The sequence below is a fragment of the Dipodomys ordii genome, unplaced genomic scaffold (genome assembly GCF_000151885.1).
Source record: "Dipodomys ordii isolate 6190 unplaced genomic scaffold, Dord_2.0 Scaffold122, whole genome shotgun sequence".
In the NCBI taxonomy this organism is placed as follows: Eukaryota; Metazoa; Chordata; class Mammalia; order Rodentia; family Heteromyidae; genus Dipodomys; species Dipodomys ordii.
The window spans coordinates 311,702-325,749 of NW_012267338.1; the positions used below are offsets into that span (position 1 = coordinate 311,702).

The following is a 14,048-nucleotide window of genomic DNA, read 5'->3' on the forward strand; positions in this document are numbered from 1 at the left end:
GGAAGGAAGGAGGGAGGGAAGGAAGGAAGGAGGGAGGGAAGGAAGGAAGGAAGGAGGGAAGGAGGGAAAGAGGGAAGGAGGGAAGGAAGGAAGGAAGACCCTTAAGACATATGGCATGTTACCTAAAGGAATTTTATTAAAAAAAAAAACTAAAACTCCTTTCAGGTGAAAAACTAACTTAAAAACCTACACATGTACCTATTGAGCTCCTACTGTTTGTCAGGCATTGTGCATCCAAATAAAATGGTAAAGTTATTTAGTACCTAATGTCAGAAGAACCACATCAAGGCTTTAGTATTAAAGCATCATCAAATTCTAAATCTCTTCCTCTCCCTTCTCTTTCTCCCTCTCGCCTCTTCCTCCTCCATCTCACTTTCCTCTCTTATTCTTCATCCTCTCTTATAGGCTTCTGGATGTTGTAAGAAAAGCCACCAAACGAGTGACCCAATATCGCACTGTCATTCCAAACCACTACCACACCTGAGATGAACTGGAATATGATTTTTAAAAATATGCTCCTATCTTTATTCTTGGGGGGTTTTCAGCCTCAAGTCACTGACGTACAACACCTAAAACTCAAACCTATATACCAAGCAACATAATTCATTACAGATAAATATGCTTCACAATGAGTATCATCAATATATCTCCTTCTCGTTTTTATAATTAATGAACACTTATATATTTAAAACTATTATAAGAATCTTCTAGCAAATTTTTAATGCTAACTTTTAAAAGAAAAACTTACTTTTACAGGAAATTTTTTAATTTAGAATTTTATATATATGAGATGCTTAAGTTGACTAAAACACAGATGTAAGCAAATTATACTTACACAATGCACATTTTACAACTAATATCTGCTATAGAAAATTGCATGAAAATGAGGAATTAATGTTTTCTTCTACTGGGAGTATATAAAACTTTTTATATTAACAATACATGAAAAAATAAAAGTATGTTTCTGAGATGTATGCCATAAAATATTTCAGAGAGAATTAATTTTATAATTTGCTTCTTAAAAATTATAGTCTTAGTAACTGAAGCCAGGCACCAATGACTGGTATCTGTAATCCTAGCTACTCAGGAAGCTGAGATCTGAGGAGAATAGTTCAAAGCTAGCTCAAGCATGAAAAATCCAAGAGATTCTAATCTGTAATTAACCAACAAAAAGCTGGAAAAGGAGCTTTGGCTCAAGTGCTAGAGCACTAGCTTTGAGCACAAAAGCCCCAGTGCTCAGTTCAAGCCGCAGGACTGGCACCAAAAACAGAATAATTATTTTGTTTCTACAAAGCAGAATTAAGAAATAGTCTGTTCAGTTCAGGTGTCTTTAAGAGATAAATACCCTGAACAAATTGTATCATCATACTCCTACAATTTGAGACAGAATTCAAGAAAACCGTATTTTTTTTATTTCTTCCAAATTTACATTAAAAACTTAAAAGTTCTTATTCAAAAGTACATTAGAGAATAGTTTTTCATTTCTGGGTTTTTTTAGTAGGGGTGTTGGTCATGGTGGTTTGAACTTGGGACCTGAGCACTGTCCCTGAACTCCTTTTGCTCAGGGGTAGTACTCTACCACTTGGAGCCACATTGCGATTTTCAGTTTTCTGGTGGCTAATTGGAGATAAGAGTCTTAAAGACTTTCCTGCTGGGCTGGCTTCAAACTGAAATCCTCACACCTCAGCCTCTTGAGTAGTTAAGACTACAGGCATGAGCCACCAGCACCCAACAGGAATAGCTTTTTAAAAAAAAAATACCGTTTTTGGAGTAATTCTTTAAGTGCAGCTAACAAACTATTTTAAGTGCTTCTCTTAATAATTCCCTTCAAAATGAATAAGTATATCTGAGCAATGTTTCTTTTAGAAGTAGCTGAGGAAAGTAATATATCTAGAAGGAGTCATGGGTTATCTGTACTGATTTTCTCTTCCCCCTTTGCTTTAATTTCATAGATGATAAAATGTGAAAGCAATTATTCAGTTCTTCATCTTGCCTTAAAAATATTCAGACATTATCTAAACCCAGCCATCTATAGAAAATGAAGGAAAACCTAAGAGTGTCCTTTACCTCACTGCAGAATTTCCCCAGGCCCCATGCTTGTCTGTGAGAATGTTGATCATTTTCTGGATTAGCTGAGTTGCTGTCACATGGTCTCGATACTTAGCTGCTCTAATCAAGTGATCACACACCTTCTCCTCTTCTCGTTTGTCTGCAGAATACTGAGCACACAGTGACTTGAATAGAAAAAAAAGAAGAAATAATTATTAACATTATAAATTTTGAGGGTGTATTAACTTAAAACTGAATCAGGAAATGATTTTTAGTATGACTCAAATAGAAACAAACTTTTAAAGCTACTTTTATAGTCTTTCATTAAATTAAGAATACAACTTAGGAATCTGCTATCTTCGTTACAATATCATCTAAGAATTTACTTCTCTAAAGTCACTCATAAGCTACACCTGGAAGTTGTTAACACTTAAGAGGAGCTCTGAACAAAGAGAAATAGCCAGTCTTGTAAACAAAGAGAAAGACCCAGCAGATTACCAGGAATCTGAAATATAGTGAATAAGGGGAATAATCAGGTGAAATTAGAGAGAACTGCATCACGTGTAATACATAATTACTGTGAGTTTAGTTTTTATTCAAATGCAAAGGGTAACAGTAAAAGTGTTTCAGTACATATTTTTATTGTAAAGATTTTGTACAGAGGGGTTACAATTATATGAGTAAGGTAATGAGTACATTTCCTATTGAGCATTGTTACCTCCTCCTTTGTTTTTCCCCTACCATCCCTTCCCTCCTTACCTCCCTAACTCCTCCCTGCCCCCCTGCCAAGTTGTAAAGTTCATTTTCAACATAGTGTACAGTAAAAGGTTTTAAACTGTGCAATGATGAATACATTTACCTATTAAAATGATCACTCTTAAGAGTAGAGTGTAATGAAACAATATAAGTGATGTGAGGAGACAAGTTATGAAGCCACTGCAAAAACTCCAAAAATAGACAAAAGTAGTCTACCATCGAAAGTAGAATTAATTATCAACATTATTTGAAAATGAAGAATTTGGTTTTCAAATTCTAGCTATGGAAAAAGGAGCAGCAGCATTAGAATCATCTGCTAGGCTAAAAATGGATCAGATCTATTCAACTAGTATCTAGGTTTTAGTAAAATCCAGTTACTTTGAAAAGTACTAAAGTTTGAAAAGTATTAGTTTAGGCCATTAGCCAGGCACAGTGGTTCAAGCCTGTAATACTAGCTGCTTGAGAAGTGGGGATCTGGAAACTAAAGATGAAGCGCCATGTCCACCAATAGCTGAGCAGAGAGCCGAGAACCGGTCATTCCCACAGACAACAGGAAGCATAATTAAGAAGACTATAGTCCAGGTTAGCCCAGACAGAAATGGTGAGACCTTAAACAGGAAGTATAGTTCAAGTGGTAGTGCACTAGTGGGGAGCATAAACATAAAACAAGAATTAAGGCTCTTGTACACCATCAAGCTCCATTACTGGCATGTGTGTGTACACATGCTCACACAGCACATGTGCACATACACGCAGGCACGCAGGCACACACACACACAAGATCTTAGTTAGAAAGAACAAAGGTGGAAAGAGACTTGCAGGCATGGCTCAAGTAGCATGTGCCTTCCTAGTAAGCAAAAAGCCCAGAGGTCAGTCCTCATACCCAAAAGAAAGGGAAAAAAAGTACTAGCTTAGATGTCACCTTGCCAAAAACATCTTAGAAATCCTTAGTAATACGCAGATATAACACCATATTTCAAAGTGTTTGTTTCTTTCCTTTAGGAATTTAGGCTCTTCTGGCATCACATTTTTGATGCCTGAGTGAATACATGTTTCAAAAAATAAAGATGACATGCATATCTGTTGGTCATGCCTATAACCCTAGCTACTCAGGAGGCTGAGATCTGAGGATCACAGTTCAGAACCAAGCCAGGTAGGAAAGACCATGAGACTCTTATCTCCAATTAATCATCAAAAAGTTGCAAGTGGAAATGCAGCTCAAGTGGAAGAGTACTAGCTTTGATTTAAAAAAAATAAAAATAAAAAAGCTAAGGGACAATGCCAAGATCCTGAGTTCAAGCCTCAGGACTAGAAGGAAAAAAATAAAATAAAACAATGTAAAATTGACCCTTATCAGAGCTATTGGTCTTAAGTTCATAAACTCGCACATGCACGCACATGTGCACGCGCGCGCGCACACACACACACACACACACGCCTCTTCTGATATGAAGTTTACATTTGATATTAGAAATGTAGCTAGCCGGGCACCTGTGGCTCATGCCTGTAATCCTAGCTACTCAGGAGGCTGAGATCTGAGGATTGAGGTTCAAAGCCAGCCCAAGCAGGAAAGGCCAGGAGACTCTTATCTCCAATAAACCACCAGAAAACCAGAAGTGGTGTGGTAGCTCAAGTGGTAGAGCGCTAGCCTTTGGCTGAAGAGCTGAGGACAGCACCCAGGCCCAGAGTTCAAGCCCCATGACTGACAAAAAAAGGGAAAAAAATGTAGCTATTGTTCCTATATGATACATATAAAAGCAATTCAACAGATATGATGTACATGTACCTGCATAAGAAATCAAGTATCTCTTATTGTGTGCAATATACTATATAAGGAAAAAAACAGAATTTAATAATGGAGAAATTTGAAAAGTTACATTATTTTAGGTGGGAACAAAATGAACCTTTAAAGCACAGGCAAGAATGAAAATATGGATCAATTTCAGCAGAGTAAGAGCAATACAGTATGTAATCTAAATTTAAAAAAAAACAGGTAGAAAAAACAATAGATTGAAGCAATTCTGAAGTGTAGAGTGAAGACAGAAAATGTCACAAGGAATCATAATGTTTTTTGAATGAATAGAATGTTGAGAAGCAACAACTACATTATTTTTGGCTAATATCTCCTGGGCCACTACCTCATCTGCCAAATGAGGGGATTCTATAGTTAAATAAACTATTAATTATTAATCGATTACTAATGTATTATTAGATTGTCAATTTAAAGATTTGGACAGCCCTCTGAGAGAATAATTGAAAGTGCTTAAGTATAACCTCGGAGAGACAAATATTGGTAAGAAAAACTATTTTATGTAGCCTAAATACTGAAGTGAAAAAATAAGTCACATTAGCAAGTAGACCAAACCAAATGCAAATGTTATGCTGTATCTACAGCAGAGTACAATTTGGTAAAAATATGATTTCAATAACCAAAGAAGGAAAATGATTTTAACTTATCTGAAAAAATAGCTTATATAGTGATAAGTAGAAAATTATTCCATTGTAAGAACAATATTACTTGATAGGTGATTTTTTAAAAAGATTCTTATAAGAGCTAAGAAGCATTCAATAAGTAACCTTCCAATTATTCACTGAAGAAACAGTACAGAAGGACAGATCAATATTTTTACTTCCAACATTTCCTACTGTGTCCATATTGTCTTTTTCTAACTTTACCTAAGAAGAGGAAATTTATATGATTGAGGGAATTTGGAAAAATCACTGTTATCTGTAATCCCCTAAAGTATCATGTCTTCAGTATAGAAAGCACCTAGTAGATATAGAATAACCTATTATTTTCATTCCATTAGTAGTAAGATAATTTAACTGAATCAAGATATATTTTATAAACATTTGAAAAGCTACTGAAATTACTTAAAAAGGCATAATTCTAAAAACAAGGGCTCAAGGTAAACTACACAGTAAAATGGTTTAAAGTGTTCTTTAATGGATCCTCCTTTACAATTTGAACAGCAACTTTTCATATCTGACATAAAATCTATAGATATAAATCACATTAAAAGACTATTCTTTGCTGATTATCAATCTCTGTCTCTTTGTAGAACATTACAGTCACATTTGACCTTAAAACATGATACAAGGAAACCAAACAAGAATGTTTCTTAAAGATATAATGAACTTGTAACTATTTTTTGAAATATCTGGTAACATAATTTGAAGATGTTTCTATTAAATACCAATAATTAATTCTATCATTCAAAGTCAGGTGAAGGTGAGGAATGATTATTTTGAGGTCAAATACAAGTTATTCACAGATCCTTGTATATGTGGCTTCTGCTCTTTTCCTTACATAGAAAATATGTAAAAAAAAAATCTACATTTACCTATTTTTTTAACCTATTTGAATAGTCTCTTTTTCCACTCCTTTTGTCTTGTCATTATTTATTCTATGTACTAGTAAATGTCTAATACAATATAAAGTTCAGGGAATCTGTGATAAGTTGGCATTATTTTGTGTTATATTTATCAGTATTGTAACTTTTATTACAAAAGAAGCCACAAATGGTAACAGGATTACAGTCTGAAATCATTCCCAGCAAAACCATTTAGACCCTGAAAAATATGCTAAAGCAAAAAAGGTGAGAGGAGAGGAGAGTAACTCAAGTTATGATGTACCTGCCTACAAGTTTGAGGCTAAGTTACAATTCCTAAAATGCAAACATAAATAAATAAATACATACATACATATATACATACATTCATACATACGTAAACTGTGTAACCAGAAAGTGGGTATATTTGATTACATGTAAACTCTGTGTCAAGAAAGTTTACTTAAAAATTTTTTTGATGATGGTTTTGAGATTTGAATTCAGAGCGTGGGCAATGTAATCCCTTAGCTCTGTTGCTCAAGGCTGGTGCTCTACCACTGAGCACCCTATTTATTGTTGGTAAATAGGCAATAAGAGTCACAAATTTGCCTACCCAGGCTAGGTTCAAATCTTCAGACCTCAGATCTCAGCTTACTGAGCAGCTAGGATTACAGATGTGAGCTACCAGAACTCAAATACTGGGAAAAAAGAAGAAGAAGAAGAAGAAAATTTAAGAAGTAAATAGGAAAGCCAGGCACCAGTGAGTGACTCATTTCTGTAATTTTTGCTAGTCAGGAGGCTGCAGTCAGAGGACTGCAGTTCGAAAGCCATCAGGGAAGAAAAGTTCCAGTCTCTATCTCTAATTACACATCAAAAAGCAAGGCTGGAGGCAAGCTTAAGATGTAGAGCACCCGTCATAAGCATAAAAGTTCACTCCCAAGTAGAGTACTCATCAATATGACTCAAAATCATTTCCACTATAAGTCCCATATCTTGATTGGTGGTGTGGCCAGCTAGTGAGTGGAAGCAAGCACCAGATACCTAAGTTCCAGTCCTGGACTCTGGCAAAAATTAAAAAGGAAACGACTAAGTTCAATGTCTCACTGAAAAAGGAAATCACCTAAGGGACAACGAATGAAGAAACATTTCAGTACTTCACTTTTAGAGGTGTCTGTACTTGATCCCTTACCTCAGGTTTAAAGTCTGATCTTTTGGAGGTGGGAGGAAAGGGATGGTAGGGAAAAAACAAAGGAGGAAGAAACAATGCTTGATAGGAAATGGACTCATTACCTTGCTCACGTAACTGTAACCCCTCTGTACAGTATTTTTACAATAAAAAACGTATTTTAAAAAACGGCTTAATGTTATCTACAGAAACCTTTGATAGAGTCCTGAAAAAGACTTAGAAAAATGAAAACTTAAAAACCTCCATAGTGAACAAAAGTCAGCCAATGACAATGTGACAGCTACCTTTAATTCTGAAGTGATTTCTCTGTCATGCAACACCTCCAAGTATTGATTTCTCTCAGCATGAAAAAGCCTGAGCCAATGAAACAGATATAGCACCATCCTCCTCCCATTCCCAACCCATAATAGCATTCAAGGTTGAAACAGGCAGACCACTTATCAAAGTATCAATTCCATTTCTCCTTGTTTTAATGAACTACATGCAATGTGTTAAGGCCTTATCGCTACAAACTGCAGTCATCAATAATTTTAAGTGATTCCAAGATTAATATATATTTTAATCCTTTATTTGGGGCTTCTGATACTAAAATCTTGTTCGTTTTTTAAAATTAATTCATTTCATCTGGAATGTTTTTTTAAATATATAATTTTTAATTGTGAAGATACTGTACAGAGGGGTTAGAGTTACATGAGCAAGGTAATGAGTCCATTTCTTATCGGGCATTGTTACCCATTCCTTTGTTTTTACCCTACATCCCTTTCCTTCCCACCGCCCCATCTCCTCCCTTCCCCCTACAACTAAAATCTTGTTCTAAAACGCTTTATATAGTATTAGTAGACATAGGCAACTCTAAGTTCCATTTGACATGTGTCAATTTACACATAGTATTGTTTTTAATTATTTCCATTACATCATTAGAATACTTACTTACAATAGAATTCTTCTTTTAATTTAATTTTATTGTCATGTGATGTACAGAGGGGTTACAGTTACATATGTAAGGCAGCAGAACACTGTTACCTCTCCCCCGTGTCCCCCATTGTTTTTCTCTCACTTTACACTTTTACAATAAAACTCTTATGTAAATACCTACATACTTTTCTGAGAAGCTGAATCTTCCCATCATGCCCACATAGTGCATACATCTGCTCCGTAAATAAAAGTACCCATGTATGATAAAATTAACACAGAATTTAAACAATGGATAGGATTTAATCCAAATAATATTTTAATATCATAAAATGTTATTTTAAAGCGTATTAAAGTTTCTTAGTAAGGCCTCAGGTAAATGATTAAATATATTTACTATAACAAATAGGTAAATCTTCTATTTATATTCCAAACAAAAGTAGTTCAAGGAAGTCTAAGGCTGGTTTTAAGATCTCAAGTTTACAATCAGGAAGTTTAAGGCCAGCATCAACAACATGTTAGTGAGAACCCCTATCTCAATGAACAAGCTGGATGTGGTGGTACACGTCTATAACCCCAGCTATACAGGAGGCCTAAGTAGGAGGATTGAGTCCAAGGATTGCCCAGGCAAAAGGTATAGGACCCTATCTAAAACAATAAAGCAAAAAGGGCTGGGAATGTGGCTCAACTGATGCAGCACTAGCCTAGCAAGTACAAAACTTCATTAAAACACAGTGCTGCCAAAAGAGAGAAAAACTGTTCAAGAAGGACTAAAACCGAGAGCAAAAAGAAAACAGTAATTCAAATTAAAAACAAACAAACATAACACTGTAGTTAAGAGCACAAAATGTAGGGCCAAGTAACTTTAACTCTTGGCATGACACATGGATGCTTCATCGAGTTACATAAACCTCCGTGCCTCGGTTTCCTCACATAACAAAGGAGATAATGTAATAAGTTTTTCAGGAGGACAAAACTAAGAACATACAGGGAATGATTAAAATATTGCTTGCATGTAATATTGACATCTTACATTCATTATAGATGAATTAAATTAAAGAAGCAATGTCTACACTCATAAAAGATCTAGTTTATTTAAGATTGTCAGGAGTTATCATAAATTACAAACTTAAAAAGTGAAAGGACTGACTCATCCAGGAGGAACATGGCTCTTTCTTCACAAGGCTTCTCAACAGCATTAAGAGAGCTGGTTTTGATATCAAGAATATATTTTCTATTAGGGTTTGATCAACAATGTCAACAATACCCATAGGCATGTAATCTTTTTTTATTTTTTCTTTTTTTGAGGCAAGGCCTTATTATGTAACCCGGGCTATCTGGAATTCTGGATCCTTCTGCCAAATCCTCCAGAGTTCTGGGATTCCACCTTTGTGTCACCACCATGAGTGGCTACTATGGCCCCATCATTCCCTGTGCTATAAACCTTCTGCTTTTTCAAGCTTCCCAGATTTTATGACATGTCCACCAATATAGCTGTTTTTGGAGCTAGGGAACTTCCATTTAAAATTTTTAAACAGAAGAACATTCACCTTTAAGTCCACCTTTAAGTGGACTTCCTTTCCCCTACCATAAATGGCTCTAAAATTTGTGACTGCTTTGTAAATACCCTTGAAAAGTTTCAAAATAATGTGTTCAAATATTGCACAGAAGACTGAGGATGAAAACTGTCTTGACAATTCCAGGTCACAATCCATCAACCTGAGGCAGGACAAGCTAACTGGATCTAAGGAAGAAGCCAGCATCTTTCTCCAGGGACTGCAAACAGCTGGGCCTCAACTCCACAGTAAATATGATCAAAGGAACACTTGTTGTGGGGAACCTGAGCTAGGCATTGAGATACAGCAAAGAGAAAGGTGGGCAGAGAAGTACAAGGTCCATGGAGGTACAGATGCTTTGGTCCTACAAATCCTAGGAGATAGAAAAACTGGTATCATGTCTTTCTTTTCGTGTCTGCATGTGATACCCTTCTATCATTGTGGGGAACCTGAGCTAGGCATTGAGATACAGCAAAGAGAAAGGTGGGCAGAGAAGTACAAGGTCCATGGAGGTACAGATGCTTTGGTCCTACAAATCCTAGGAGATAGAAAAACTGGTATCATGTCTTTCTTTTCGTGTCTGCATGTGATACCCTTCTATCATTATGAGACTTGCGAAGGACAAAAGGGCAACAGGGTAAAGCAAGCTACTGCCTGGAGTGCCAGCCAAATGATATGCCAGCCGGGCGCCAGTGGCTCATGCCTGTAATCCTAGCTACTCAGGAGGCTGAGATCTGAGGATCATGGTTCAAAGCCAGCCTGGGCAGGAAAGTCCATGAGACTCTTATGTCCAATAAACCACTAAAAACCGGAAGTGGCGCCGTGGCTCAAGCGGTAGAGCACTCCCCTTGAGCTGAAGAGCAGAGGAACAGCGCCCAAGCCCAGAGTTCAAGCCCCAAGACCGACCAAAAAAAAAAAAATGATATGCCACAGAGGCATTCTCCAGAGCATTGACCTCTCCCTAACCAGCAGCACTACTCAGGTTGACTGAGATCTAGAAGTTCTGCTTGGCCCCAAAAATTCACATGGAAAAAAATGTTCCCTCATTAAATATTAGTACAACCCAGAGTAAAGGGGATATCATATTTTTAAAAATTGTTAGACCTCAAAAGATAACTAATTACTAGCAAATATCATTACTACACTGATGTAAAGGGGACCATCGTATTTTATCTCACATAGTGTAATAAATGACAGGTAGTTTAACACAGAACATTATCCGAAAGGAAAATTTATGCTAAACTACAGTATTGGCTAAAGATAAATTTGTTGTAACCATGAAAAAGATAAAATACTAGAATAATAACTCATCTACTACAATGAGGGAAAGAACCTTATGATTCAAATATATATTTATACATAATCAAGTTACTATTTCCTTGTTCTTTCCCTATCAAGGAGGAATATAAATAAAGAGGTTAAGAAAAATGTACAAAACCACAATGTTAGTAGACACAAAGCTGAGATGACATCACTTTAATGCTCTGCCATCATGCTATGTTGCCTAAAAATCTATTATCAATCATCTCTTTACTAAATGACAAAAGTGTTCAATGCAAAGGGTTTGCAAAGGAATGTGGCAACTCAAAGGGGTGCATTAAGCATTAATGCAGAACTATTGTGGGAAAAGGTTCACATCATTCTTGACATCAGAAAAGTTGAGTTGGCCATTCCTTTTTCCCAGTTTCTGAGATGGGCAACTAGAGACCCAAAACAAAAAACAAAAAAAAAAAGTATAAAGGAGAAAATAACAGAAGAGAGAAAAATAAAGAAAATATAAACAGGAAAGCATAAAGGAGTTCCATTTAAAATTACTGTCCAACTTGACTTAAAAAATGGTAACCCCTCTGTATATCACCTTTACAATAACAGTTAAAAAACAAAAACAAAAAAAAATACTGTACAGCCAGGCACCAGTGGGTCACGTCTGTAATCCTAGCTACTCAGGAGGTTCAGATTTGAGGACTGTGGTTTGGAGCCAGCTCGGGCAGGGCAAATTCATCTCCAATAAACTACACAGAATATGCAGAGGGAAAAACTACTCTACAATATTGCCTAGTTACAAGTTTACTCAAAAAGTTTAATAAGAAAAACTCTGATACAGGCACAGCTCCACAAGCCTGTAATCCTAGTTACCGGGGGGGTGAAAACTGGGGAATTACAGTTCAAAGTCATCCTGGGCAAAAATTCAACAGACTCAACCTCAACTAATACGGGCACATAGATATACTGTATCCTAAACTTACAGAGGAAGCAAATTGGCTGAACATGTAGAGAGCTTATGCCTGTCATCCAAGAGACACAGGAGTGAGGCACAAATAGTAGGAACACTGTCCAGGCATGAAGCAAGACTCTAGCTCAAACATATCCAATGCAGAATGGAGAGAGGAAAGGTGAGCAAATGTAGTTATTATACTTATGTACATTATGTTAAAGAATGAACTATCATAAGAAATGTACTCATTATCTTGCCCATGTAATTTTCACAATAAAAATGAAAGAAAAAAAAAAGAACTATCTACTTGAGGGTAGGGATGAAAAGGGAGAAATGGGAAGAATGAAGAAATGGTGACATTGATCAAAGACCTTTGAACTCATGACCTGACTTACAGAATTGTAAACCCTTTTTATGATTAACTTAGTAACTACAACCATCGTAATTTTTAAAAACAATGCAAAAAGAGGTTAGCAGAGTGATTCAAGTGGTAGAGTATCTGTTTAACAAGTATGAGGCCCTGAGTTCAAACCCAATACCAAAAACTAAAATAAAATAAAGCTAGACAAACATTCTAACACTTAAGCTATTTCTCAAAAGAGTAATCTAGTTTTTTTTATGGCTAGCCTAGATCTATAATCCTCCGACTTACATTTCCACACAACTAGGATGACAGGTGTGTGTACCATGTCCAGCTTTTTACTGGTTGAGTCAAGTCCTTAAGAATTTTTTACCCTGCTTGGTCCCACAATTTGGGACTTAGGTCTATACTTTTCCATAAAAGAAGAAATGGAGCAAGGCAATGAAACTAAAAGAAAACTAGTAAAAATAAGTTAATTCATTAAAATATTATGTAAAAAAGTCAAGCAAAAAATTCAAAATTCAATGTCAAACACTAAAGATCACAAGGGAAGTGAAGAAGAATAAGAATTACTGAATAGCAAAATTAGGTCATTAATGTATTGAAGAGAGTAGTTTTAGCGTATTTTTTCTAAGATTGGAGATGAAAATTTAAAAGTCATTTTGCAAGACCCTGAAAAGTTAAAGAAAGGGAGGAAATAATGAGAGCATTTTAGACAGAGAAATCTGACAGAATGAGAAGGCAAGAATACAAACAGAAGCCTGAGAATTCTGACAGCATTTAAACAAGCCAAGACCTGGTGTCAGATAATTAGTCAGAGGCAAAAATACATCAACACTGGAAGCTAAATGTAATTCCAGAAAGGTCACTTGAGAGAAAGAAAAACCATGTCTCTTGTATTAAATACTCTCATTCAAAAATAATACATACTTGGTTAAAACCACAGAGAGTTGTCTATAATTATTCAAATTACCAATGATATCAAATAAAAATAAAAAATATTTTTCAATCAAAATGACCCCTAACAGTGAGCTGTCTATTTTATACTTAATGAAGGTCTGGAACTAAAAGTTCACAGTATTCTGGAAACAAGTATCAAGGAAAATCTCACAAGTAACAGGCGCATCATCTAAGGATCTTTTTCACATTAAGAATCCTATTAGAAAGAAAACACTAAAAGGTAATTGAATTTCCCTCAGTTATCTTCATCTCTGTCAGCTCCTGCTACAATAACTTACTCTCTAGAGCAGAGATAACTCAATTCTGTCCAGCAAGCATATGTTATGAATCTCCAAAGCAAACTTGTCTAAATCACTCTGGTCTTCTATCAAGGTTGGCTGTGGATATGAACTCTGACAGAAAGCAAACAAATTTATTTTTATCTTTTCAATAATTCACTTCTGCATGCTTTGATGGAGGAAATCATGAGATAAATATAGGGTCGGCAGTTATTCTCCTGTTATAAAGTCAGCAGAAATGCTTTCCATGACTTGAATAAAAAGACTTAATGAATCATTCTTAAAAACAAAGAGAACAGTATCAATGAATTGAAGATTTGGTAAATCAGAAGGAAATTTCAATTGCTTTGTATTATCTCTAATAGTTTTAAGACTGAGTTTAAAAATACTATTAACCAGATGCTTCTTATGATTTCATAAGCCAACTATTTTATCTTTGAATA

General features: G+C 35.7%; 1 protein-coding gene across 3 annotated transcripts in view; it reads right to left on the bottom strand.

The window, feature by feature from the left end:
- Nucleotides 1–14,048, bottom strand: part of Lrba (LPS-responsive vesicle trafficking, beach and anchor containing) — a 443,002-nt gene that overhangs the window by 253,098 nt on the left and 175,856 nt on the right. For all 3 annotated transcript variants that reach the window (XM_013029761.1, XM_013029760.1, XM_013029762.1), the window contains one exon: nt 2,068–2,234. In XM_013029761.1, coding sequence (XP_012885215.1) covers nt 2,068–2,234 — 167 coding nt within the window. The remainder of the gene's footprint in view (nt 1–2,067; nt 2,235–14,048) is intronic.